The 25,969-nt window shown below is 33.6% G+C and overlaps 1 protein-coding gene across 2 annotated transcripts in view; it reads right to left on the bottom strand.

The window, feature by feature from the left end:
* LOC149565231 (26S proteasome regulatory subunit 8 homolog A) overlaps window positions 1-21,866 on the bottom strand; it is a 109,137-nt gene extending 87,271 nt beyond the window's left edge. For both annotated transcript variants that reach the window (XM_089818782.1, XM_089818781.1), the window contains exons 1-2: window positions 21,540-21,866; window positions 15,797-15,894 (exon numbers count right to left, since the gene is read on the bottom strand). In XM_089818782.1, coding sequence (XP_089674908.1) covers window positions 15,797-15,894; window positions 21,540-21,669 — 228 coding nt within the window. In that variant the 5' untranslated portion in view covers window positions 21,670-21,866. The remainder of the gene's footprint in view (window positions 1-15,796; window positions 15,895-21,539) is intronic.
* Window positions 21,867-25,969: the final 4,103 nt, after the last annotated feature.

The raw sequence follows: 25,969 nt of genomic DNA on the forward strand, positions 1-25,969 counted from the left end.
TAAATGATATATTAATATGTATTGATATATGTATATGTATATGTGTGTGTGTGTGTGTGTGTGTGTGTGTGTGTAGATATGTGCATATTATATCAGACTTTGATTTCTATCAACATATATATTTATTATCATATTACTTATGGAATTTGCTTCAATTCACTATAAAGCTAATTTCTCAACACTCCCTCTTTAGCAAAGAGGGAACTGAAGCAATTATAAAACAAAGTTAAACACCACCTAAGTGTGGTCTATGATAGATTTAAGTCATGGTGTTAGAAGAGAGATTAACTATTGATAAGGTCGTCACCTTACAATAGTGACCTCACACATATGAAAGATCGTCACCTTTCATAACATATAATTTGCAAACAATCTAATTTTCAATTACTCAGGTATATATTAAATTACAAATGTATTTAAAAACTTATCATGCCAAGTTTACCTCTAAAGTACTCTATTTTCAACCTTGCAAGAGGCTTGGTGAAAATGTCAACATTTTGCTCATTAGTGCTGATATAGATTAGTTTGATGACATTTCTGTCAACCATGTCTCTTATGGAATGGAGTCTCGATGTGGTTTGATCGATTGTGAAAACAGGATTAGCAGAAAGTTTGATGCAACTCTGGTTATCACAATGAATCACTATGGGACTTAGTTGCTTTCCAAAAAGTCCAAATAATAGCTTTTCTCAACCATACTACTTCGCGAGCTCCCATGAAGGTTGCCATATATTCAGCTTCAGTGGAACTCAAGGCAATTGTTGGTTGTTTTCTACTGAACAAAGATATCATTGCTGATCCAAGACTGAAGCAACACCCTTTAGTACTCTTGCAATTTATGGAACAACCAGCCCAATCAGAATCAGTATATCCTTCAAGTTTAATCTCAACATTTTTGTACTTCAAACCAAGACCAATAGTACCACGTACATATCTCAAGACGTGTTTAGCAGCCATCAAATGAATCTTCTTTGGTTAACACATGAAATGACTTAGAACATTGGTGGCATAGCAGATATCAGGCCTAGTGTTTACTAAATACATAAGTGATCCAATGATCTATCTGTAGAGAGTGGGATCAATAGATTCCGAATTCACAGCTTCTTCTTTTAGCTTGTGTAGATTTGTTTCCACTGGAGTTGCTAGAGGTTTGCAGTCCATCATACCAATTTTGGTTAATATGTCATGGGTGTACTTCCCTTGGTTTAGAAAAATATGATCTTTCTTTTGACATACTTCTAGACCCAAATGTAGTGTAGTAGGCCTAGATCCTTCATTTCAAATTCAGCTACAAGATCTTGTTTGCATCTTTCAATTAAATGATTTTAACCTGTTATTAATAAGTCATCAACATATAAAACAAGTATTAACATGTCACCATTAGATATTTTGAAATATATGTTAGGATCAGCTTCATTTTTGGAGTAGCTTAGTTTGGCGAGGTAGCTATCTATCATTTCATACCAAGCTCATGGTGCTTGTTTGAGGCCATAAAGAGCCTTCTTTAGTTTACACACATATAGGTTCTTATCTTTTATAACAAAACCTTCAAGTTGTTCGGTATATTCTTCTTCATTAATGACACCATTCATAAATGCGGTCTTGACATCCATTTGATGTATCTTCCATCCTTTGGATGCTGCAATTACAATAATTGTTATCACTGAAGTGTGTTGAGCAACTGGAGCAAATGATTCCTCATAATCAATACCTCCCTTTTGAGAGAAACCTTGAGCAACAAATCTTTCTTTATGTTTTTCAATACTATAAATGAAACATTCTTGATTTTGTATAACCACTTTGATGAAACAACTGATTTGTCTTTTGGCCTAGGTACAATATCCCAAACATCATTTTCTAATATGGATTGATATTCTTCGACCATAGCATCTTTCCATGCTTGACAAGATAGGGCTTCTTCAACAATTGATGATTCAAATTTTGCAAGCTCAGTTACTAGTGCAGTGTAACATGATTTATTTCTGGTTTTCTTGCTCTCTCTGGAGATTTCATCCGGTTCAACATTATTTTCTTCAATCATTTTCCTTGCCCATGATGGAGCCCAAAATTTCTAGTCTCCATTTGTGCAAAATTGCTATAAATCAATGCCAATTAAAAGCTAAATAAATCAAAAGTATGTAAGTCCAATCATGCCTTTCCAGCAAAAGGCTTCAACTGTCTCTTCTTTAATTTTCTTGGGCAAGCATCATGGTTGTGGAATCTCATGATTGTTTGAAAAGTGCTATAGTTGAAAGATCATCTAGATAATATCGTAGGTGTACATCACAAAGAGTATAAATAAGGAAGAATAGGGTGCCTGAGTCTAATTAAGAGCTGCCAATAGTGGACTGTGGATATGTGCATCCAATCATTGCCAATTGATACTAGACGTATTTTATAACAATATATTATTAGGAGCCTCAACCATATTTATGGATTTCCAAAAACGATTGCAGCATGATAAAAACTTGAGGATTCATGAATTGCTACAATCAGTGCTAATATACCATACAAGTGTGTGAAGCGTCTAAGAAGTCAGGAGAAAACTCATGCCGTAAAACAATTAGAGAAGCCATCGAGGGTCAAACCAAGCACAGAAAGTTATATCGATGAAATACAAGTTGTTTGAACAGGAGATTGGTAGCCGTGGGTATAAGGAAATATGTTATCGTTAAAAACTATGCCCAACCTGGTTTCTCATTTTTCACGGAAACCATCTATTAATGCATCATGATAGCTACAGGTCAGAGATAAATTGAATACGAAAACCTATCAAATATAGACGTCACAAGAATATGGTATGGCACAAATTGATAGATTACAGGCTCAAACGATTAGCAATGACCATCCACAACATATTTTTGTGCCTTCAAGAATCGAAAGAGACCTATACAGAATAACCAGACACGTTAACCGCTAGGAGCTTTTGGAAGATTAGAAGACATGTTTTTTTCTAGTTTTCATTTAAATGCTATCCTTCGTATTATTTCAAAACAACCAAAGGCTCCAACATATGTGATAATATTAAAGTATCATGGCCGGCAATTAGAAATTAAAGGAGGCGTCATTATAATTAGGAAGAAAGTATTAGTTATTTTGAAAAGAGATGACTTTTAATTTTGAAAAGTCACATTCCAAAGTATATGAGATATAAAATGTCAAACTCATTTTAGAACAAGACATATTTGAAAACAAAGACTCACAAGAAGTATTTATATTATTTTGTATGGAGGGATAAGAGCTTAATATGACTTTGTAATATAAATTCAATTATTTTATTTTTATAATAACACAAAATGTCTTTTGTTTATTTTTAAATGGCATGGAGATTTAAACTGCAGAGGAATCGTCTTTTGTAATTATTTTTTGAAATTCTTTATAAAATTTAAATGTCAAATAAGTGGACACGGTCATTTAGCATCTTAAACTTGAACATCACAGATATAGTGAAATATCAAATTGTTTCTGTATTTGTGTCCAATTTGTCTCCCTCCAAAGGAGTTAAAGTTCAATTTGGACTAATTTAAGATTGCATAAATATTTGATCTATCTCATCTTGATTATTTAATTGTTGGCAGTATAAGTGTGTAGAACATTATAAAGTTGTACGTGAAAATTCACTGAAGTTGACTCCATTGCCCGGATGAGCAGAGGCACTGGTCTTTCTATTATTGAAGTCAAAAAATCTATATATTCCTTCTACAAGCATCAGATCTATTATTAAAACTTTATACAATTCATTCAATTCAAACATTTAGCATCCAGTTTCATTTTAAATCAAGTTCAAGGACTTTGCCAGCCGAAGAACTCCAAAGTTTAAATTCGCTTTAGAAAAGGATTGAACCAAGTAATCAAGTTCGAGGAGAAGGTCAAACCGCCTAGGTGTAGGGGAGCCTAAAGTGCAGGGGAATCAAGGCAATTCACGTTCGTTGGCCTGAACTGATTGCGGAATCCTACCGGAGAAGTGCCAAGGTCTTTGATTTCTAATCTGTAGTTTTGGGAACCAACAGCCCATAATGGCCTTTTCATGATATTAGAGATGTCTATATTTTCAGTGTTTGGTAATAGTGCATTCTCTTCTGATATGTTCTCCCTCTGATTTTCAGTTTGCAGATTTTCATCTAATTCTATTATGGGCTCATCTTTTGTACTAGTGGATAGTTTTAAGGCAATGTTTTCTTCAAATTTGATATCTCTGTTGATTTCAACTGATCTTTGCCCAAGTATATAGATTCTATACCCTTCGTCCTGTAAAGGCTTCTTCAAAGGTTATGTTTTCTAGGATTAAGTGTGGGCATCTGTTTTGAATATATACAATAGTATTAGTGGCCTCAGCCTAGAATGAGAAGTGCAAATTTTGATCATGTAGCATGGTTTTTACTGCTTCAACAATGGTTTTGTTTTTCCTTTCCGCCACCCCATTCTGTTGAGGATTATAAGGTGCAATATACTCCCTCTTTATCCCAACAGAGGTGCAAAGGTCTTTGAAATTTTCAGAGGTGTCTTCACCCCATTGTTGCATCTTATAGAGTTTTTATTCTTTTTGATGTTTGATTTTCCACAACTACTTTGAACTCTTTGAATTTCAATAGAACTTCTTTTGATTCTTTGACATTTAGAAGGTAAATCCAGGTTTTCCTAGAAAAATCATCAATAAAGATTATGTAGTATGAGTATCCAACTAAAGAAAGTGTTGCCGTAGGTCCACACAAATCAATGTGGACTAGTTCTAGAACTGACTTAGATTTGTGTTCACTTGGAGGAAAAGATCTTTTTACATTCTTTCCTAGAGCACATCCTTTACAAATACCTATATGGTTTAAATTTAAGTTAGGTGTTCCAATGGTGATTTTGTCTATATTTGGTAGTCTACTGAATCCAATATGTTTGAGCCTTCTATGCCATATTTCATTAGGGTTTGTTACTTCATGATTTAGAGCTTGTTTTTGGATGTTACACAATTTATATAGGGTTCCATCTCTAGACCTTATGGTTGTAGCATTCTTGATGTTAAAGATTTTAGACCAGTACAAAACTTTGTCTTCATTAAAGGTGACTTGATACCCTTCATCTGCAAGTCCAGAGATGGATACTAGGTTCCTTTTTATGCCAAGTACGAAAAGAACATCTTTCAATTTTAGAGTAATCCCAGTTCTTAGTTGTATAGAATAGGTTCCAATTCCTTTTACTGGATAGGTGGAGTTATCTCCAATGATGACTCCTTCAGTGAGATAATTTCCAAAAGTTTCAAACTTATCTTTGAATCCTATTATGTGACGGGATGCACCACTGTCTATTATCCAGACATTTTCGTTGGATTTAATCTCACTTGATAGAGCTAAGTAGAAAAACATATTTTCTTCCTTTTTTGTTTCGGCTAAGGAGGCTAGAATTTTTCCCCTTTCTGGACAAAGTCTAAAGGTATGATTAAATTTCACACACTTGTAACATTGAACTTTGGAGAAGTCTTTTCTATTGTGATTATTGTTTCCTTTTCGTTGATCATTTTTCTTTCCTTAATGTTTAAATTTTCTCATCATCCCTCTATTATTAGAGACTAAGAAAAGAGCTTGATTTTAGCCCTCTTGATTTGAAATAATCCCTCTAGAAATTAGTCTTTATTCTTCTAAGGTGCAATCATTTTTAAGTTAATTGAAAGCTGGTTTTGAAGGCTTGCTGACAACTTGGATGAATGCTTCCCAAGATATAGGTAGTCCTCTAAGTGCTATTATGGACAATTCTTTATCTTCTACTTTGTTTCCAATAGAAGATAGTTGATTCTTTATTTCGGAAACTCTTCCCGAGTAGGATGAGATTGACTCCCCTTTATTCATTTTTATATTCATAAGTTGATTTTTTAATGTATGCAATCTACTTGAGTTGTTGATCTCAAATGTATCCTTAATTGTTTTAAATACTTCAAATGCTTTCTTGAGATTTGATATGGAAGGAAGAATACGATCTTTTACTGAATCAACAATGATTTTCCTGGCTTTATTATTTCGTGTGATGACCCTTTTTTAATCTTCAACCTGATATTAAAAATTTTAGGCCATAAATTAGGAAGTCATCCAAATTAACAAACCTATGATCCTTATTGTTATTAAAATATTGGAGGAGTTGAGCATTAAAAATCAATTTATTGGCTTACTAGAAAATTTCTCCTTATAGTGTCAGATCATCTCCTCTCATCAGATGATGATCATCTCGAGACGATAGAATTACAGTGCAGAGGGCGCGTGAAACAAGCTCCAAGCGATTCCGACAAGTGCTCGAAATTACTCTGCCTTTCCCTCCACCAACTCCCTATCTCAAGATTTCATCATTCAGGTGAGGATAAGATTTTCTGTACTATAATTTGAAATGCATCTCAGTATTATTAATTCTATAAGTATAATGTACCAGTATCCTCTTGATTATAATATTTTATATGTCATGTGTTAGTGACATTTTGGAATGTTCACCATTCAATATCTATGTATTTATATACTCATATATCTATATATATAAGCTTAGTAACAGGTATTGATTTCATTCTATTTAATATGTATTTTCATTTCCATGTGGAATACTTATTAATTTCAAACTATAATTGAAATGGTCTTGGACTGAATTCCAATATTCATAATTCGCAACTACACAATACACATCGTTCATTGCTAATACCATATGACATGATTCAACAAAGATAGTTTATATATCTTTTAACATTATTGCATCTGCTATTCGGAACGTAGAAAGGATCGACTGTACTTGTACCCCTACCGCAGGTTTGTCAACAATACCAGTGCGGTGCATGATGGTACTCGTACTCCTCTGTACAGTATTAATGTTGATGCCGTAAGGATGACTGTCCGTTTCACAATGTGCTTATTAGTTGCGGAAAACAGTATTGTTATTCCCGTATTTAATTCAATCTCTGCTTCAATTTATCATCTTTTTCTCCTTTCTTTTTCGTGTGTCCTTACATACTGCGTTTGAGTTTATTAATACATTTAGGTTTGTTGCGTTGGAGCGTCATGTCTATGATATTTCCAACGTTAGGGTTAGGTTTAGGGTTTTATTTAAATAAATATTTACAAAGTATAGTAAAGATTTTGATTAATGTATTAAAATTAATATGTAATCTATTTAACTAATACATACATTTTAATATACTTTGAAGAAACAATTATTTTATAAGATAGAAATTATAAGAGATAGGAATTAATTGGAAAGACATCTCATATAATAATTCCAAATACGGAATTAATTAAATAATTGTAATGCAATGCATATTTCAAAAAAATATTTAATCAAATACATTAAGGAAGAATTATATTAATTTTGGTTCATGACAGTTCCCCCTTCCTGAAATTGCTTTTCGCCAAGCAATGTTTGAGTGAGAGATGGTTTCCTCTCCAACCCATGTAGCATCTTCTTTGGGAAGATTCTTCCAATTTACTAAATATTCTGGAATGATCTTGTTCCTCAGTTTCCTATCCTGCCTTTCGAGAATAATTTCGGGCTCCAAGATGAGCTTTCCTTCATTGTCTAATGGTGGTAGATCATCACAGGGATTTATATGCCTTCCGAGGACTTTCTTAAGTCTGGATACATGGAAAATATTATGGATCTTACTATTTTCAGGCAATTCTATCTCATAAGCTACTTCTCCTATTCTTCTTAGGATCCGGTATGGTCCATAGAAACGTGGTTTTAGTTTTTCTACTCCACTGACTTTGAGTGAAGATTGTTTGTAGGGTTGTAATCTCAAAAATACCAGATCTCCAATTTGGAACAACCTTTCCACTCGTTTACGATCAGCATATATCTTCTGTTGGTTTTGAGCATGGTGGAGATTATCTTTGAGAGTTTTCATGATGTCAATACTTTGTTGGATGAAATCTTTGGCTCCAAGCACTCTGCTCTCTTGATTGATCAGATCTCTAAACATAGTGGCCTCATATCCATATAACGCTTTAAATGGATTCATTCCAATTGACATGTGATGAGTATTATTGTGACAGTACTCTCCCAAGTATAACCATTTGACCCATGCATTGTGTTGCCCTGTCACATAGTTTCTGAGATAGCCTTCCATCCATTTGTTAACGATTTCCGTTTGTCCATCTGTTTGGGAATGATAACTGGTGCTGGGGGTTAAATCAGTCCCTGTTAATCTAAAGAGTTCCTTCCAAAATAAGTTGAGAAATTTACTATCTCTGTCACTAATGATATTCTTGGGTAACCCACGTAATCTAAAAACCTCTTTAAAGAATAACTCAGCTATCTGTGGTGCCTTATAATGTATGGATATGGGAAAGAAATGTGCATATTTAGTTAGCCTATCTACCACTACCAAGATGGAATCTCTTTCTTGCACCTTAGGTAATCTTGTAATGAGATCCATGGTAATGCTTTCCCATTTTTGGTTTGGGATGGGTAATGGTTGTAATAAACCAGCAGGGTAATTTTGTTCAACCTTATTTTTCTAGCATGTTATACATTCCTGGACATATTTCATAACATCCTTCTTTTAGCCTTTCCAAGAGTATCTCTCCCTTATCTTCTTGTAAGTTTTGTAGAATCCAGTGTGCCTAGATAGAGGGTTGTCATGATATTCCTTCATAACCTTCCTTTTAACTTTGGAATTCGCTGCAAGTAGTATTCTTCCCCTATATAGTATGAGTTCTTCAACAATTCTGATTTCATCATTAGTTATGTTTCCCTCCATGATCTCCTTAGTCCTTGGATCTTTAGCATATTCCGCAACAATTTCATTTTTCCAATCGCTTGTGATGCTAGTAAGGGTATTCAATTGGCCCTTCCTAGATAAAGCATCTGCTACCATATTATGGGTTCCTTTAATTCAATATCAAAATTATATGCTTGGATTTTACTTACCCATTTCTGTTGGCGATCATTAAGGTCCTTTTGATTCATGAAGAACCTTAGGCTATTATGGTCTGTTTTAATGTTGAACCTTCCACATACTAGGTATTGTCTGAATTTTGCCAATGCGTGCATGATAACCAACATTTCCTTATCATAAATTGAGTAGTGTCATTCTGTTTTTGATAGTTTCCGGCTTTCAAAAGCAATAGGGTGTTTGTTCCGCATAAGTACAGCCCCAATTCCTTCACCAGAAGCATCACACTATCATGGAACAGCTAAGACTGGGCAAGAACTCATTTTTTCTTTTAATTCTTCAAAAGCCTTTTATGCTGCCTCATTCGATCCAAAATTTCCCTTTTTTGTCAAGTCTGTTAAAGGAGATGCTAACTTGGAAAAGTTCTTCACAAACCGCCTATAATAGTTGCACAATCCCAAGAATCCTCTAAGTTGAGTTAGGGTTTTGGGTTTCGGCCATTCCCTTATTGCTTTAACTTTTTCTTCATCCACACTTACACCCTTGGCACTAATTTTATGGCCGAGATAGAGAATTTCTTCTAATCCAAATTCACATTTTGATGCTTTTGCAAATAAGGATTCAGATTCTAATATGCTCAGGACTTCTTCAATATGTTGGAGGTGTTTTGCCCATGACTTGCTATAGATGAGAAGGTCATCAAAGAAAATAAGGAGGAATTTCCTGAGTTGTTTCTGGAAGATATGATTCATACATGATTGGAAGGTGGCCTGGGCATTAGTGAGGCTAAAAGGTAGAACTAGAAACTCAAAATGTCCATAATGACATCTAAATGCTGTCTTGGGAACATCCTCCTTACTCATTCTAATTTGATGGTATCCCGAACGTAAATCAATTTTAGAAAAATATACTGCTCCATGAAGTTCATCTACAAGTTCATCCACCCTAGGAATGGGATAGCGATTTTTAATAGTTTTCTTATTTAGTGCCCGATAATCTATACACATTCTCATTGTCCCATCCTTCTTTTTCACTAATACTACGGGAGATGCAAAAGGACTAGAACTAGGTTGAATATGCCCCATTGCTAGGAGTTCTTGGATGGCCTTTTCAATTTCATCTTTGTACTTTTGAGGATGTCGGTAAGGGGTGGTGATCACTGGTTTAGCATCCTTTTCCAATTCTATAATGTGTTAAAATCCTCTTTTGGGTGGCAATCCTAGTGGAATTTCTTCAAACACCCTCCGATGTTTCTTAATGATAGGTTCAATATCTATATGGATAGCTGATTCCTGCGGTGTGGATTTGTTTAATACTAAACATTGTGCAACCCATTCTCCTCAACCATGCCAAAGTATTCTTTCTATTCTTTTGCATGAAACCAGCTTTGCAGAATCATCAGGTATTCCTTCCAATGTTATTTCTCCTCCCTTGTGCTCAAAATGGATTTTCGAGTTTGGAAGGTCAAACCTAAAACATCCCAGAGAAAATATCCATGGACCTCCCAAAATTAAATCTGAATCTAGTGGAACCACATGTAGGTCTTATCTGATGGTGTGCTTTCTTCCTAAAGTGATCTCTTGTTGTGGAATCACCTTTGTACATCGCACTAATGATCCTGTGGCTTGAACAGCAGTAAACCTTTGAACTTCTCATTTTTTTAATTTCATTTTGTTAACAAGTTTTTCATCAATGTAGTTATGGGATGCTCCACTATCAACCAATGCAATGACTTTCTAACCATTAAGAGTGCATCTAATTCTTAAGACTCGATTTTTGGAGGGTTGAGTCATAGTGGCTATCACTCCATATTCTTCTCCCTCTGTCTCTTCTTCATTGCCTTTGTCACATTTTGCCTTTTTGTTGACCTTTTCTTCTTCAAGGTCTTCTTCCATTCTTTGGATGCGGCCTCTTTTTTCACATCTATGTCCGGGTACCCAATCTATTCCACAATGGCGACAAGTGTTTCTTTTTCGGCTGCAGTTATGGCCTGGTTCCCATGGCTTTTGGCATTTAAAGCATAAATTTTTCTTCTTTAGTTCTTCTTGATCCTTCATAGGAATGAAATTTTTGTAGGATTTATCTTTTTTGTGATTTTTCGTATTAGGTTTATTCCAGGATTTGTTGTTTGTGGTTGAGACTTCCAATCTTAATGCTGTTTCAAAAGCATCATCTAAAGATGAAGGTTTTAGGGCACTTACTAGACCCTTTAATGAATCTCTTAATCCTTCTATGAACAAATACGTAGAGCGTTCATCATCTACTCCTGTGACTTGGACCGAGATCCTTTGGAATTCTTTAATATAATCCTCTACTATCCCTTGCTGTCTTATTTGAGTTAATTTCTTAAAGTTTTCTTGAGGATGCCTTCTATCAAATCTCTTAATGAGTATTTGAGAAAATTCTTCATAAGAAGTAATATTTTGGTGCCCTTGAGTAATAAGACCATGATGCCACCAATCATGTGTTGTGCCTTCTAGGTGAAGGATTGCGAATTGAAGTGCATCTTCTTCTGTCATTGGACTAAGGATAAGATAGGTGTTTAATTTTTGTAACCAGGCGTGTGCAGTAGACTTTTTTGATCCATCAAAATTTGGGAGTGTTACTTTATTTACTTTACTTCTAAAGTCTTGATTTTGATGGCTCCTTTCTCTCCTATGGGTTTCATGTTTGTTGGCTTCACAAAATTCTCTGAATGTTATTAGCTCTTTGATTTCTGGTTCAAGGTTGGCATAAGCTCTTGCATTCTCAATAGCAGTATTGGTTGTTTGTCCCTCTTCTTCCATTGAGGGGCCTTCCCTGGGTAAGAAAGGAGGTTTGGGTACTTGAGATGGCGAAGCTCCATTATTCGCTGAATGGTTTGAACTTATGTCCCTTCCACCAGAATTATTGTTTTTAAGATTGTTTATGGAATTCCCCATGTTTTGCAGTGCTTGAAGAAGTGCTTGATTTGATCTTTCTATTTGCTCTGCTAAGGTTTGGTTTGTCTGTTCCATAACATTCCTAATTTCATTAGATAATTGCACACTCATTTTTGCTCCTCTTTTCATTTACTATATTTTTAGGATGGCAGGATTAGGCTCTGATACCAATTGTGATGACCCCCTTTTAATCTTCAACCTGATATTAAAAATTTTGGGCCATAAATTAGGAAGTCATCCAAATTAACAAACCTATGATCCTTATTGTTATTAAAATATTGGAGGAGTTGAGCATTAAAAATCAATTTATTGGCTTACTAGAAGATTTCTCCTTATAGTGTCAAATCATCTCCTCTTATTAGATGATGATCATCTCAAGACGGTAGAATTACGGTGCAGAGGGCGCATGAAACAACCTCCAAGCGATTCCGACAAGTGCTCGAAATTACTCCGCCTTTCCCTCCACCAACTCCCTATCTCAGGATTTCATCATTCAGGTGAGGATAAGATTTTCTGTACTATAATTTGAAATGCATCTCAGTATTATTAAGTCTATAAGTATAATGTACTAGTATCCTCTTGATTATAATATTTTATGTCATGTGTTAGTGACATTCTGGAATCTTCACCATTCAATATCTATGTATTTATATACTCATATATATATATATATATATATATAAGCTTAGTAACAAGTATTGATTTCATTCTATTTAATATGTATTTTCATTTCCATGCGGAATACTTATTAATTTCAAACTATAATTGAAATGGTCTTGGACTAAATTCCAATATTCATAATTCGCAACTACACAATACACATCGTTCATTGCTAATACCATATGACATGATTCAACAAAGATAGTTTATATATCTTTTAACATTATTGCATCTGCTATTCGGAACGTACAAAGGATCAAATGTACCTGTACCCCTACCGCGGGCTTGTCGGCAGTATCAGTGCGGTGTATGATGGTACTCGTACTCCTCTGTACAATACTAATGTTGATGCGGTGTATGATGGTACTCATACTCCTCTATACTCCTCTGTACAATACTAATGTTGATGTTGTAAGGATGACTGTCCATTTGGCAGTGTGCTTATTAGCTACGGAATACAGTATTGTTATTCCTGTATTTAATTCGATCTCTGCTTCAGTTTATCATCTTTTTCTCCTTTCTTTTTCGTGTGTCCTTACATATTGCATTTGAGGTTATTAATACATTTAGGTTTGTTGCGTTGGAGTGTCGTGTCTATGATATTTCCAACATTAGGGTCAGGTTTAGGGTTTTTTTAAAATAAATATTTACAAAGTATAGTAAAGACTTTGATTAATGTATTAAAATTAATATGTAATCTATTTAATTAATACATACATTTTAATATACTTTGAAGAAGCAATTATTTTATAAGATAGAAATTAAAAGAGATAGGAATTAATTGGAAAGACATCTCATATAATAATTCCAAATACGGAATTAATTAAATAATTGTAATGCAATGAATATTTCAAAGAAATATTTAATCAAATACATTAAGGAAGAATTATATTAATTTTGGTTCATGACATTTCGCCTTTTCCAAGTGGCCTTTTCTACCTCGTCTTCAAATATTGAAATGTTTGTTTCAATGAATGATTCTAATTCCAATTCTTCGAGGATTGTTGTAATTTGAATTTTCCATGATAAGAAATTTGTTGCTCCTTCAAGCCTATCCTCGACTCTAACATTGTCTGCCATGATGTTTATTTTAAGAAATTAGTTTAGCAATCTCTCTACCAATTTGGCTTTGATACCATGTTAATTTATAAGATCGATATGGTGGAGATAGAAACTAACTAATATTGATTAAAATATTGTCCTAATTTCTTTCTTGAAACTTTGATAATTACTTTCCTTTCAATTAAATGATGTGATCGAATGGTGAACATTAAACTTCTCTTGAGAACAAACCAACTTCAGATGATTGAATATATATGTCACTAATAAACTACTAAATAATATGAATCATATATATATATATATATATATATATATATATATATATATATATATATATATATATATATATATATATAATTTTATTTTTGTGTGTGTGTATATATATAAGCACAAAACTTACTAATCGAATGGGACCAGATGGCAGACTAAAATGTATCGATGGTTGTGTATTACATTGCCTTGTATTGGTGTTTTCCATCAGTCATCGAGAGGTATTAAATAGAGGCATGGCTCTACGTGGCTTATGCCACATAGGGTCATGACCATACGTTGGCACTACCGATTATATGATAGTCGATACTTAACTTGATCGATTCTTTAACAAACCGACTTGACCATAATTTAAATGATATATTAATATATGTTGATGACAATTATTTATATGTATTTATATATGTATATGTATATGTATATGTATATGTATATGTATGTGTATGTATATATGTAGATATATGTGTGTGTGCGTGCATATTATATCAAACTTTAAATTCTATCAACATATATATTTATTATCATATATTACTTATGGAATTTGCTTCAATTCACTAAGGCTAATTTCTCAACAACCTCGACACTCCCTCAGTTCCCTTCAGGCAACCCTGCTTCCACTTCGAGACTTCCCTTGGCAAGCCACCTAAACCTTGGCCTTCACTCTACTTGTTCTTCTAATCGTAAGGCCCTATGGATGGCCTCGTAATCGTCTATCTGATCCCCCTGTGTGTGGTTCTTATTATTGTTCAAAAGGTTTGGCATAAATATTGTACCGCTCCCAAGGATTTAGGATGTGTCACCTCTTTCTAGTTTCGTCATATTCCTCCTCTTTCCTACATCTATTTAATTTGTTCTGTTGGAAGGTATGCTGGCAACAGTTCGCTCTGTTGGACTCTTCTCGTGAGTTTTGCAAGGCAAGTAAGGTTTGTGCCAGCAATCTAGGCAAACAGCACATCAACCGATCTACAGTAGGACTCACACCAAGTGAAGTCCACACTACACTCTCTGAAACTTCCTCTCACGTGCCTTCCCTCCGTACGTGGGTTTCAATATACGCTTGCCAAATCGATGTGAAGTCTACCATCAATGCCCTTTAACTTTTGAACAATTCGTCGTTTTCATTATTGCTTGAACCTTCATCTACTGGTTGGGCCCATTACACTACTTTCACCATGTAACTCTCTTTCAATCCTAGATCTGAATCGGCAATGACGCCAAATGTTTACCCGTAGGGTACTTACTTTTATGCATACAAGAATAATAATAAATGTAATTGAACATAGTATATCAAAGACTCACAATTGCTTCTGTATTAATTCATCAATTGCTTTACAGTGTACGATAACAAGTGTACAGTGGCAACATGACGATGCCAATTATTATAATGATCTCTGCCAAATGTAGTACATAACATATATAAGAGTCAAAGGGGTGCAAGCACCAAGCGTTGCCACCATCCCCAACTACCTACCCCTTCGACTAACTAACAAGTACTAACAACTCATAATTACCCGACAACAAAAATTATTTTTTCCCAAGTGGGAGACCAATATGGTGTACTAGAAGCCCCTTGAGAAAGTCCACAAGGGAATTGCTTTTTGCAGTTACCTCGTATAATTCTTGATCTTTGTAGAGCCCTGATCCCACAAGAAAAAAACCTTCAGCATCAGTCCTGGTTAAGTTGTAGACAACAAATTCACAAACCTTACCCCTCACCAGCTTTGAACTTAAGGATCTATCAAAAAGAATTGTATTAAGCAAATCCTTCAATTTGGAAAATCTTACTGTATCCTTAAAAAACTCGTGACTTAATTTGACATAAATATTGAAGCAATGGCAGTTAATATTGCACATGCTGTTCAAATCCTGATAAGAAGCTATTGAGAACTACGAGTAATGATAAATGATATGCAGTATCCCAATAGATGCAGACAATCTCAAAATTCACATTGACTGTATTCAAAAGATTAGACATTTGTAAAAAAATCATTTTTGGTATGTATAAAAAGTTAGAACCTAGAAGTTGCATTACCTTGACCAATACTTTAGACTTTCCCATGACCTTGACAACTTCACCTACATAAGATCCCGGCTCCTGCAGCAACTGTAACTCCTCTCTCAGCATCCTTACTGCTCAAATTTGAAAAGCCAATTATGAAATTATATAAGCTTCCAAAGGCTAAAAAATGAAAAAAAAACCATCAAAAATTGATAGCCTAAGAGTTTCAAATCACTTCAAAATGGACAGAAATCACATCATAATAGAAAAAAATAGGACTAACAATCCTTCAGTATTTAGTTAGCACAAAGCTCATGCATTTATATCTTAATACTTATAATCACAAACCACAAAGCTGAAAGTACTGCAGAAGTAATGCATTTATCAATATATCCATACATAAAGCCATATGATCCAAGTCTCACAGAACTGGCCAAAAAGCAGAGATTCATAAAGGAACAAACACATTCAAAATTACTACCATAAGTAGGTGCATTTCTGGGTTACAGAAATGGCCAAACACAAAATCAAAATTGTAATAAATAAAGTATTTAAATACAAATTTTTAACTAAAGTACAGGCTAATGATATAAAAACAACAGCTCTAACAAAAGACAAACTGAGAAGAAATAATCATTACATATCAAATCATTCATCTTCAAATTCAGAATTACATTATTCAGTTTTGGACTAAAAGAACCGAAACTTACAGAAAAGCATTTAGAACATGTAATACAAATAGAAATGGGGCCAAAGAAGATAAACAAAAAATAAAATCAATCGATATATTGACAGGAAAAACAATAGCACAACAAAAAAACCCAAGTTTAAAATCTTAAATTTCTTGGAATTCAAAACCATACATTTTGGAACCTTCTAATCAAAAAATTGATAATAGCAGTCACAACACATTTCAAGATAGTGTAATAAAATGGAAATGTACACAAGCAACTAAACAAAAAAAGAAAAATAACAGAAATTTTACCGAAAAAATAAAGCACAGAAAGAAATTTTAAATTCTATAGACTACAGTTTACCTAAACAAAAAAAATTTAAAAATACATAATCAATATCACCCCTGATATACTGGACCATGTACAACTACGTCTATGGACAAGAACTTAAATTACCCAGAGTATGGACATTTTCCCTAACTTACAAATTTGGGTTCAGGATCAGTGAATGGGTATCTGTATATAGCATCTGGAGCTCAACCATACAACATATAAAAAACCATAAATACATATATATTAGCCTAAAAACAGGAATAAAGTTCCAATAACCATATAACATGTAAATGACAAACAAAACAACCATTAAATTAGAACTTCAATTTACTGTGTCAAAATCAAATGTCACAATAGATATTCATTGTTGATATTAAAAATAATAAAACCAGCAATTGTACTACTCTCCAGAAAGACCTACTATGCAAGCAAAATCAAATATAAACAAGATCTTCATTCCATGATGTTTCCAAACGGAGAGCTGGGGTTTAGTTCCTGGGATGGGAAAATAAAAGGCCAAAGTTTGAGGATGGTACGTGAGGCACTGGAGGATAACAGTGCAAAGGCAGTGGGGTGTCTGGTGGTGGCAGAAACAGATGTATTATTTGAAAATTTAGTTACACAAAAAAATGTAAGGGTGTATAAGAATTGCAAATAGAACTTTAGCATACTACGAAAAGTATGAACAGCTCAAAATTAAAAGATGCTGAAGATCATATTGAGCATTAACAATGGTGAGTGGAGGTTTGTGAGCAAATTCCTTTAACGTCCCCTTCCATGTAGTCATTTCATATGAGCTTATTAGCATATTTATTTCCTGTAAACTATAGTTAATAACTTAATAAAGGTAATTAATTTGTTAAATTACTTAATATTATCCATCAAAGTCTCTTATAAGTGTATAGTGTAATATTATTTAATTAATCTAATAAAGCTTACAAAGTGACATTAATAGTTATTTAGGTGAGATTTTAATAGTCACTTTATTTCTTCCCTAAGCTTAACTTTAAATTCAAAAACGAGGGGAAACCTAAAAGGTGTCTAGAAGATTCTCCACTGGTTATAGAAGAGCAATTTGGGCCTCATTTGAATAAGAATGGTTATTTTCTCTTATTGGATTTGGAGAGCTTCTGGAAGCCTGAAACCCTTGGATGGCAACCCTGAGTGATTGCTGGTTTTGCTAGTGACACTATCTGCCCTGGCCAAAGTTGGAGATATCGGGTATTTCACAGTGCTTCTACAGTTGTGTTCATCAAAATTCTAAAGTCTCTTTAAGTTACGAATTTGGAAGGAGTTTTGGTTTTATTGGAAGAGATATTTGATGTGGACTACTTTCCTGGAAACGCCATTTTGGAGGTCAGATGATTATCATTTTGAAGATATTCTTCATGTGGGATTCTGTTAAGCAAGCCCACTCCAATTTATTTCTTGGTGTGGATCATATTTGTGGCTGTGGCCCCTGTTTTCTATGCATGAGCCTGTTACTGATCATGAGAATTGAAACCTTGGATGTGAGGGTTTATTCTTGGATCTGCATCCTTCCCGGTCTTAATGTGAACACTTCCTTTGACATGGAGCATCTTACTGCAGAGACACTGCCAACTAATCTGAGAAGCACCTGCTGAGCATCTCAATGAGTGTCCCCTCCATGGGACCTCTAGGCTGATATAAAGTTTGTAAAACACCTTGAAACAAGTGAATTTGTAAAGTTCCGATGCCAAAAAAGTAAAGGATGAACACTATTTTCTTCCAGCTTTCACTCACCCTTAATATTGTTAGAAACAAATTCACCCAATTTCATCATTCAAATAAGATTCAAGAACTTACAAGAACCAAAATAATTTGAATACTTTTATTTCCAACATGTAAGGGTAGAAATGATCCTTATAGTATACAGTTTTATGTTCATTGGTATGTTTTTAGTTTTCAAATTTTAAGAAAAAGGATAACTTCTCATATTCCGGAGTGGTATGGGGCATCCATGTGCAGGCTTAAGTATGCAAGAAGATACTAAGTGTTCATTGCCCTGCCTACTTTGGACAAATTGCCTTTTTTATATAGGTGGTGACAACATTACTACATAGCAAATTTAATATGACCAAAAGTGAATGCACAATCACCCCCAGTGTAGACCACAAATGTGAAAACAACTTTCTGGAAATGGGGCTGAATTCATCATACTCAATTATGTGAGTTCATTGACATTACAGATCCTGAATTTTTCCACTTCTTTTAATTCCTTGATGGTTTTTTCAGCTTCCATATAGCGGGGAAGTCTATTTATAACATATTTATGATTAAATTTGGAATGTTGATTCACAAGGATAACTTTAGTGGTTAATATTCGCCAATTGGCTAATCTCACTCATCAGGGACTCCAAATTTGGCTAACTTTTTGCACTTTTGGGGTGGCCATGTCCCCTGCACTTTACAAAAATTGGGTCCCATGCTTAGGCCAATCGCCAATAATAATACAAAAGTATTTGTATTTTAGTGATGACTTCACCAATGGAATCTAATTTTTCCATGTGGTAAATTAAATATTTTCGCCTACAATTTCCAAGGCTTATCTTAACCAATGGTCATATTCGCCAATATTTGGTAAAAATTTAAGTTAAGTTACATATTAAGTACATAGATTCGACATGTGTCTCTATTCCAAAAACTTTCCACAAAACTTTTTATCCTTTCTCATTTGGGCCCAAATTAGATTTGATTGGGGAAACGTGTCTTTATTTGGTGGACTTTCTTTATTACTTGGTATCCTTTTAAAAGTTTGACACAAAATACGATTTAGGCCATTGATTTAGGATCATCCAATGATTATAAATAATAGGAGTGTTGTCTCCAAACCATCATTCCAAAATTTGGAGAGAGACTGTAATGATAAAAGTGGGCTAAACTTTAACCTTCAAGCCTAATAATTAATTAGGTTCCATATAATAATAAAATAATGATTCTAGGCATGTGTACTTCTGTTATCAATTTTCATCAATAATGAAAGATTCACAAGGATTTTATAGAATTTTCCTACAATTGAAAAAAGATCGCCAATTAAATTATATATTGTTCTACTCAAAAAAAAAAAAATAGCTAATAGAAATTAATTTTTTTCCCATTAAGTAATGTTCAATTCACCAAAAATTTATACATTTTCCCAAAGAGAGGTTTCTTAAAGTTATCCCTGATGTTGAAGCCTTAATTCTCTTGATTAGAAGCTGTTTAACAAGATTTTCTTTTGTATTTTCTCATGTTGATCCCAACTGATCCAAGAACACTTTCGTGACATATGCAAAGCCAACAATGGAAAATGTTGAATATCTAATTTTTTGGTATTTTCTATTTTCAAAAATTCCTTCAAGCAAGATTTTGCCTGAGGAATTCCATTGACTTCATAGAAAGGTTTCCATAGACTACATTCCAAGAAATTCAAACTAGTTATCTTGGAGATCTTTCCAATGGTTCTATGAAGATCAAATTCTACCCAACATGCTAGGATGTATGCCCCTGCCAAGTTGTGGTACCAAAACCAAAAAGTTTAATTTGTAAAATAAAAAATTTCAGTTGATTTGATTAATTTGTCTCCATCCATCCATTTTGACTTGCACAGAAGTGATGAACTTTTGTATTATATGCAGGTGTCTAAATATTTAAAATTGAAGCTAATAAAGCAGATTTGCAGATGATTACATCTCTCTAAAGAATTGCCAAACTGAAATTGCATTACTGTTTGACAATACTACAGGTTTTTCACACGGTATCATTCTCAAAATTCCTTAATTCACTGATTCAGATCGAATGTTCATGACTGTTGCAGAAGTTGTAAGGGTAGAGAGTTTATTTTGGAGTGCCTCGTCAGTCATTGGGAAGTTAGACATGTTCTCAAAGCTTTGTAGAAAACACAAGGGTCTATGGAATTAATCTTGTAAGACATTTTTTATTTTTTAAAGTATTGTGAACATATATGCACAATTAGCTGGAGTTTTTTACCACAAGGGATTCCTCCGGTGTACCTTGGTCTCATTGTGATGGTATCCAAGTCTATCATTTCTTTCAATTCATTTACTCCAGTATTTCGATCATTGTACTTTCGCATTTCTAGACTAGCTGTTTCCATTGTTGACTACTAGAGTGCAGCAATGTCATCCTAGATTAGTAATCAAGAAAGGATATTATAAAAAGATATTTAGTCTTCCGTTTCTATATTGATGAATAGCTATCGTCTAATATCTAGCTTTTCTTCTGTAAGGCATCTTTGAATTATGCAATGATGCATTGGAACAGAAAGAGAGACAAAAGGACAGCAAAATTGATAATGTGATGACGTTAATATCTTAAAGATCTCATGGAAATCAATTGTTGAATGAATGAAAACAGCACCAAAAAAACAGCAACTGTTAGAGGTCGATTTAGCCTAGAGAACATTAAAAATGGTCGTTAATAGTGTCGAGTAATATGTTGTGGAACTTTTCTATGATTAAAGCGAGTTATATCCAAATAACAATTTGGCATCTTCACTTGGAGGGGACATCAACAAAGCTACATTTATCTCGTTTTTTAACAAAGCACGTGGCACACCCTCAACAGTTGAGAAATTCGTGCTACTATAACACTCTTAACTTCCTATGACATCTAAACTAAATGTTTCTGCAAGGGCACAAATTATTGAATAAACGATACTGACAATAATTATTGTCTCTGAGAGGCATATTTTCCGTCTCTGAGAAGGGGTTTATTACAGAGTAGAAAATCAAAAAAAGGTAACGCACCTTTGGAATTAAGATCATTGCGCTGCGCCTCGAGGCGGTTAAGATTGTGAGTCTTTTGACGGACCTGAAGCTGCAGGTCGTGAATGTGCTGCAGGTAATATTGACGCAATCCCTCTCCTTGTTTCACCATTCTGTTATGTGATGTTACGCTATCTCTGCTTGCCTTCCAGTTTCGATTCCACCCACTTCAGAAACCCTCGCAAAACTTGGGGAACAAAATAAAATTTCAAAGAGGGGTACCGATTTCGCGAGTCTACAGACTTGTGAGGGTTACAGAAAGTTATTTGAGCCGCCTCAAGATTAGAGAAACAATGCGAAACAACTGTCAGGTATTTCTCTTTTTAGTAGTGGTTTTGTAAAAGTTCATAACGAAAATTATATTCATTATAATAAAAACTAAGAAGATTAACGTAAACTTAATTTTTAGTTATGATTGTTATAAAATACAAATAAATGTTAATATTAAATCTTTAGTACCAACCAAAATATTAATATACTAAATAAAGATGAATATTTGTAATAAATTAATGTATTTTAAGATTATATTTGTCACTAGGTAAGTCAATGGGACATTTGCAACAGATTCTCAATTATAAGAAGGTAATCACTTATGTGCAAGTTTACGCTAAAATTTATTTAAAATAAGGCTTTGCTAGATTTTGTGGAAATTTGTCTTAGGTCCAACAATTAGATTATAAAGCTCTCTTGTTGCAAGGTCAATTGTGTCATGTGTGTGGGCATTTACAAAGGAAGTGCCTAAAGTTCAACCTTGTAGGGACTTCATCAAATTTCACTCTCCATCAAGTGTTGAAGTTGGATAAGGGAAATCCCATGTATCAAAGGGAGATGCAAATGGTAAGGGTTTTATTCTTATGAAGACTTGTAACAAGATAAGATGTAGGAATAGAACTCTTAAGTGTGGACAAGCTGAGGGGATGCATAATTGTTTTGATTCCTTAAAGGACTTAGATTTGTATAAGGTGGTTCTTTAAAGTTTATAATCTAAAGTTGGTTCTTTGAGGAACAATCAAGAGGAGTCATGGGAGGTTTCCTTTCAAGTTAATCTATAGGTTGCACTTTTTGTTGTGCATATGGATATAGTTCAAATTCACGAGGCTCTATGTGATCTAGATCTAGTATGAAAATTATGTTGATAAAGGATTCAACCCTAGTTTCTATTACTCATTCGCTAAAGATAAGAGGATCAGAATCTAGGAAATGATTTTAGAACTTCACCCTCACTTAGGTTGTAGAAAAAGAATGTCAAAAGGAGGGACATGAGAAGCCTCATAAGGTGGAGAGAGAAAAATCAAGACAAAATATAAAGTTAATGAGAGAACTTGGTGGAGTCAAGGACAATTAAAACTATTTACTCTCTGTATGTAGTAAAAATATGAACTTAATGAGAGAACTTGGTGGAGTCAAGGACAATTAAAACTATTTTCTCTCTGTATGTAGTAAAAATATGAACCTATTTGCTGCAAATGAAAAAACACCAAAAAACCAAACAAAATCACATTGGACGTTAACCATTTTAAATGTAACAAAACAAGTAATTTTTTTACTACAACCTCTATGAGCTAAAAACTAGGGCACCAAATAGCCCTATTTGACATGCTCTTCAAATTTATTGTGGGTGTGCTCTCCCAACACAATAATAATATAAATAAATGTAAAGACTACAAGTTACAAAACGTAAGGGTTTTACAAACAAGTATGAAGAACTTGCCCCATATCTCACAATGATGTGCAAGTGCAAGATCTATGGAAAAGATAATGCACAAGCAAGATGATTTAAGATTTTTAGATGCATGCAAGATAACTAAGAATAAAATTGCAAGATTGTAATATAAATTATGAAATTAAATTTAAGCTACCAAGCAATTAAAAATAAAATCTAAACTAAAAATGAAAGTGCAACAACTATGGCACGGAATTGAAATGATAAGATATTAATGTTTGAATGCTAGTGTACTAAGTGCTCAAGTGCTTAAAGTACACAAATATTAATTATTTATTGATTAGCCTACTAATGAAGGAGATGTTATATTTTATAGAAAATGGAAAGAAATGAGTGGTTGAGAGTAAGGGGCAAAAGAGTGGAGGGCTAGGATAAAGAGGCAAAAGAGAGAGAAATTTGGGATTAAGAGGCAAGAAAGATAAAGTGGTTAGGATTATAAGACGAAAGAGAAAGAGAGTGACAATAAGAGGCAAAAAGAATGTGTAACTAGGATTAAAAGACAAAATTATGTAAAAGTCAAATATTTCACTTTCATGGACAAAAGATAAAATTTTAAAATGATTGGTGAAGAAAAAAGATAGAGAGGTGGCCACTTTGAAATGGGACAAGCTATCCTCCCACAAAAAAGTACTAAAAACAAAACAAAGTCAAACTTTTTTTTTTCCTAATTCATGAAAATGTAGTGATCTTTTTCCATTTTTTTTTGTTGTTTTCAACTACAAACTATGCAGATCATGAAGATCAAATGCTGAAATTTTCAAAAAAAATCATGATGTTTTCAATCTTTTGAAAATTGGTCAACTGTACATTTTTGTGGGAGTATAGTCGCGTCCCTTTGAAATAGGTGACTATGCACATGCTTAGATATAAGATAAATATTAAATGCACCTTATTCAAGATTTAAAAGAGGATTAAGGTATAGACAAGAATTAGTGAATAAGATAAAATTTGAATTAAATTAAGCTAAATCCAAATAAGTTTAGAAGAATATTAGGCAAGCGAGGGAATTAAATAAATTAAATTTATTCAAATAAAGGAGATTGAGGAAACAAACATATATATATATATATATATATATATATATATATATATATATATATATATATATATATATATAATGAATAGTATATAAACAAAAATTAAATGGAATTGTTTTATTAAAATAAATAAGATTAAATAAATAGAAGAATATAACAATACAGTTAATTATTAAAATCAACTATAATACTAAGGGAAAATATTAATGAAAATTAATATTAGACTGCAAAGGACAATTTTAGGTGTTTACACTCTCATTTTTCTAATATTTAGAGTGCATTCTCTATATGTTATGTTTAGTTATGAATCAAAGTTGTATGTGTGCAATATGTTTAACATTGCTTCCATTTTTTCAAAGAGGTCAATGTCAAAGCCTTGGTGCCCATGGCAGTGTTGGTTATCTTGTTTATTTGTGAGGCCTACATAAGTTGTCTCCTATCTAGTGTTGTTTTCAAATTTCACACCCTACTAGGGAACCTAAGAGAAATTAACCTATTATGTTATCATGTTTATTGAACCATTTGTTTTCCTTAAAAGTTTATGCAACATCAAGATAACAGTGTGGAAGCAATATAATACATACACATAAAAAACACATAAGCAAGGCAAATAGAATTTCTATTTCTTGAGGGTTCCTTCGCATTGAATCACATGTATGAAAATTGTACTATTTAGATTTAATCTTAATTAAGTACAATGTCCATAACCATGATAAGATAACATATGGATAACCTCGTAAACAATACATAAGTACAACTGGTTCAACGAAGTGCATCTAAATATATCACATCCACTACACATGATGTAGGGTATGTAATAATTATACAAGGACAACATAATAGAATACATCATCCTATGAGATCTCAAGATACAAGTACATAGATACATCAACTAAATACAAATTATCCAAGGTAAGAACAAGAATGGTACACTGCATCAAAGAGGCATCCAACATTGTTGTCAATTTGTGGGAAACCCAAATGGTAAGATAGTCACTACCTCCTGACCTCATCGTAGCCTAGTCAAGTCCACTCCTAGGGTCCGACCATAGTAATGGTTCCCACTTTTCATCACGAAGAAATTGGATGAAATGTGGGAAATCCAAATTTTAGAGGTGGGACTTCGATCAAAGCCATGTAGTTGGGGGCTTCACTTGAAGCCCCTTTGGCCTACCTGTTGCATAGGGCTTTGATTGAAGCCCTTGTTTTGCCACCAAAAATATCGTGTAAGCATTGGTTTACCATTTTTCTTCTCATTTTTACTGTTGTGATTTCGTGGAAGGGCTTAGAGTGAACTTCCTAACGTCTTGGGTTGCATCATCATTCCAATCTACCATTTTTTACCTCCTTCAAGCATTCAACATACCAAGTATGTATATTTTATTCATTTTTTTGTTCTTGATGAATATTTAGTTATTTTTATGGATGTTTAGTTATTTTTTATGAAAGTTAAGTTGTTTTTAATGAATATTATGTTTTTGCTTTTTTGTTTTCTTTTTCTTTTTTGGTTTTTTTATTAGCAAGAGTTGAAGCCATATATTTATAGAAAATTAGTTATACAACCCCACACAAGGGATACTGAGAGGACAAAGATGGGCGTTAGTCCATTAGTATTGCCCTTTTTCCATCAAAACCATTCGAGATTCCTTAAT

The sequence above is a fragment of the Cupressus sempervirens genome, chromosome 3 (assembly GCF_028749045.1).
Source record: "Cupressus sempervirens isolate cs-2001-9-10 chromosome 3, ASM2874904v1, whole genome shotgun sequence".
NCBI lineage: Eukaryota > Viridiplantae > Streptophyta > Pinopsida > Cupressales > Cupressaceae > Cupressus > Cupressus sempervirens.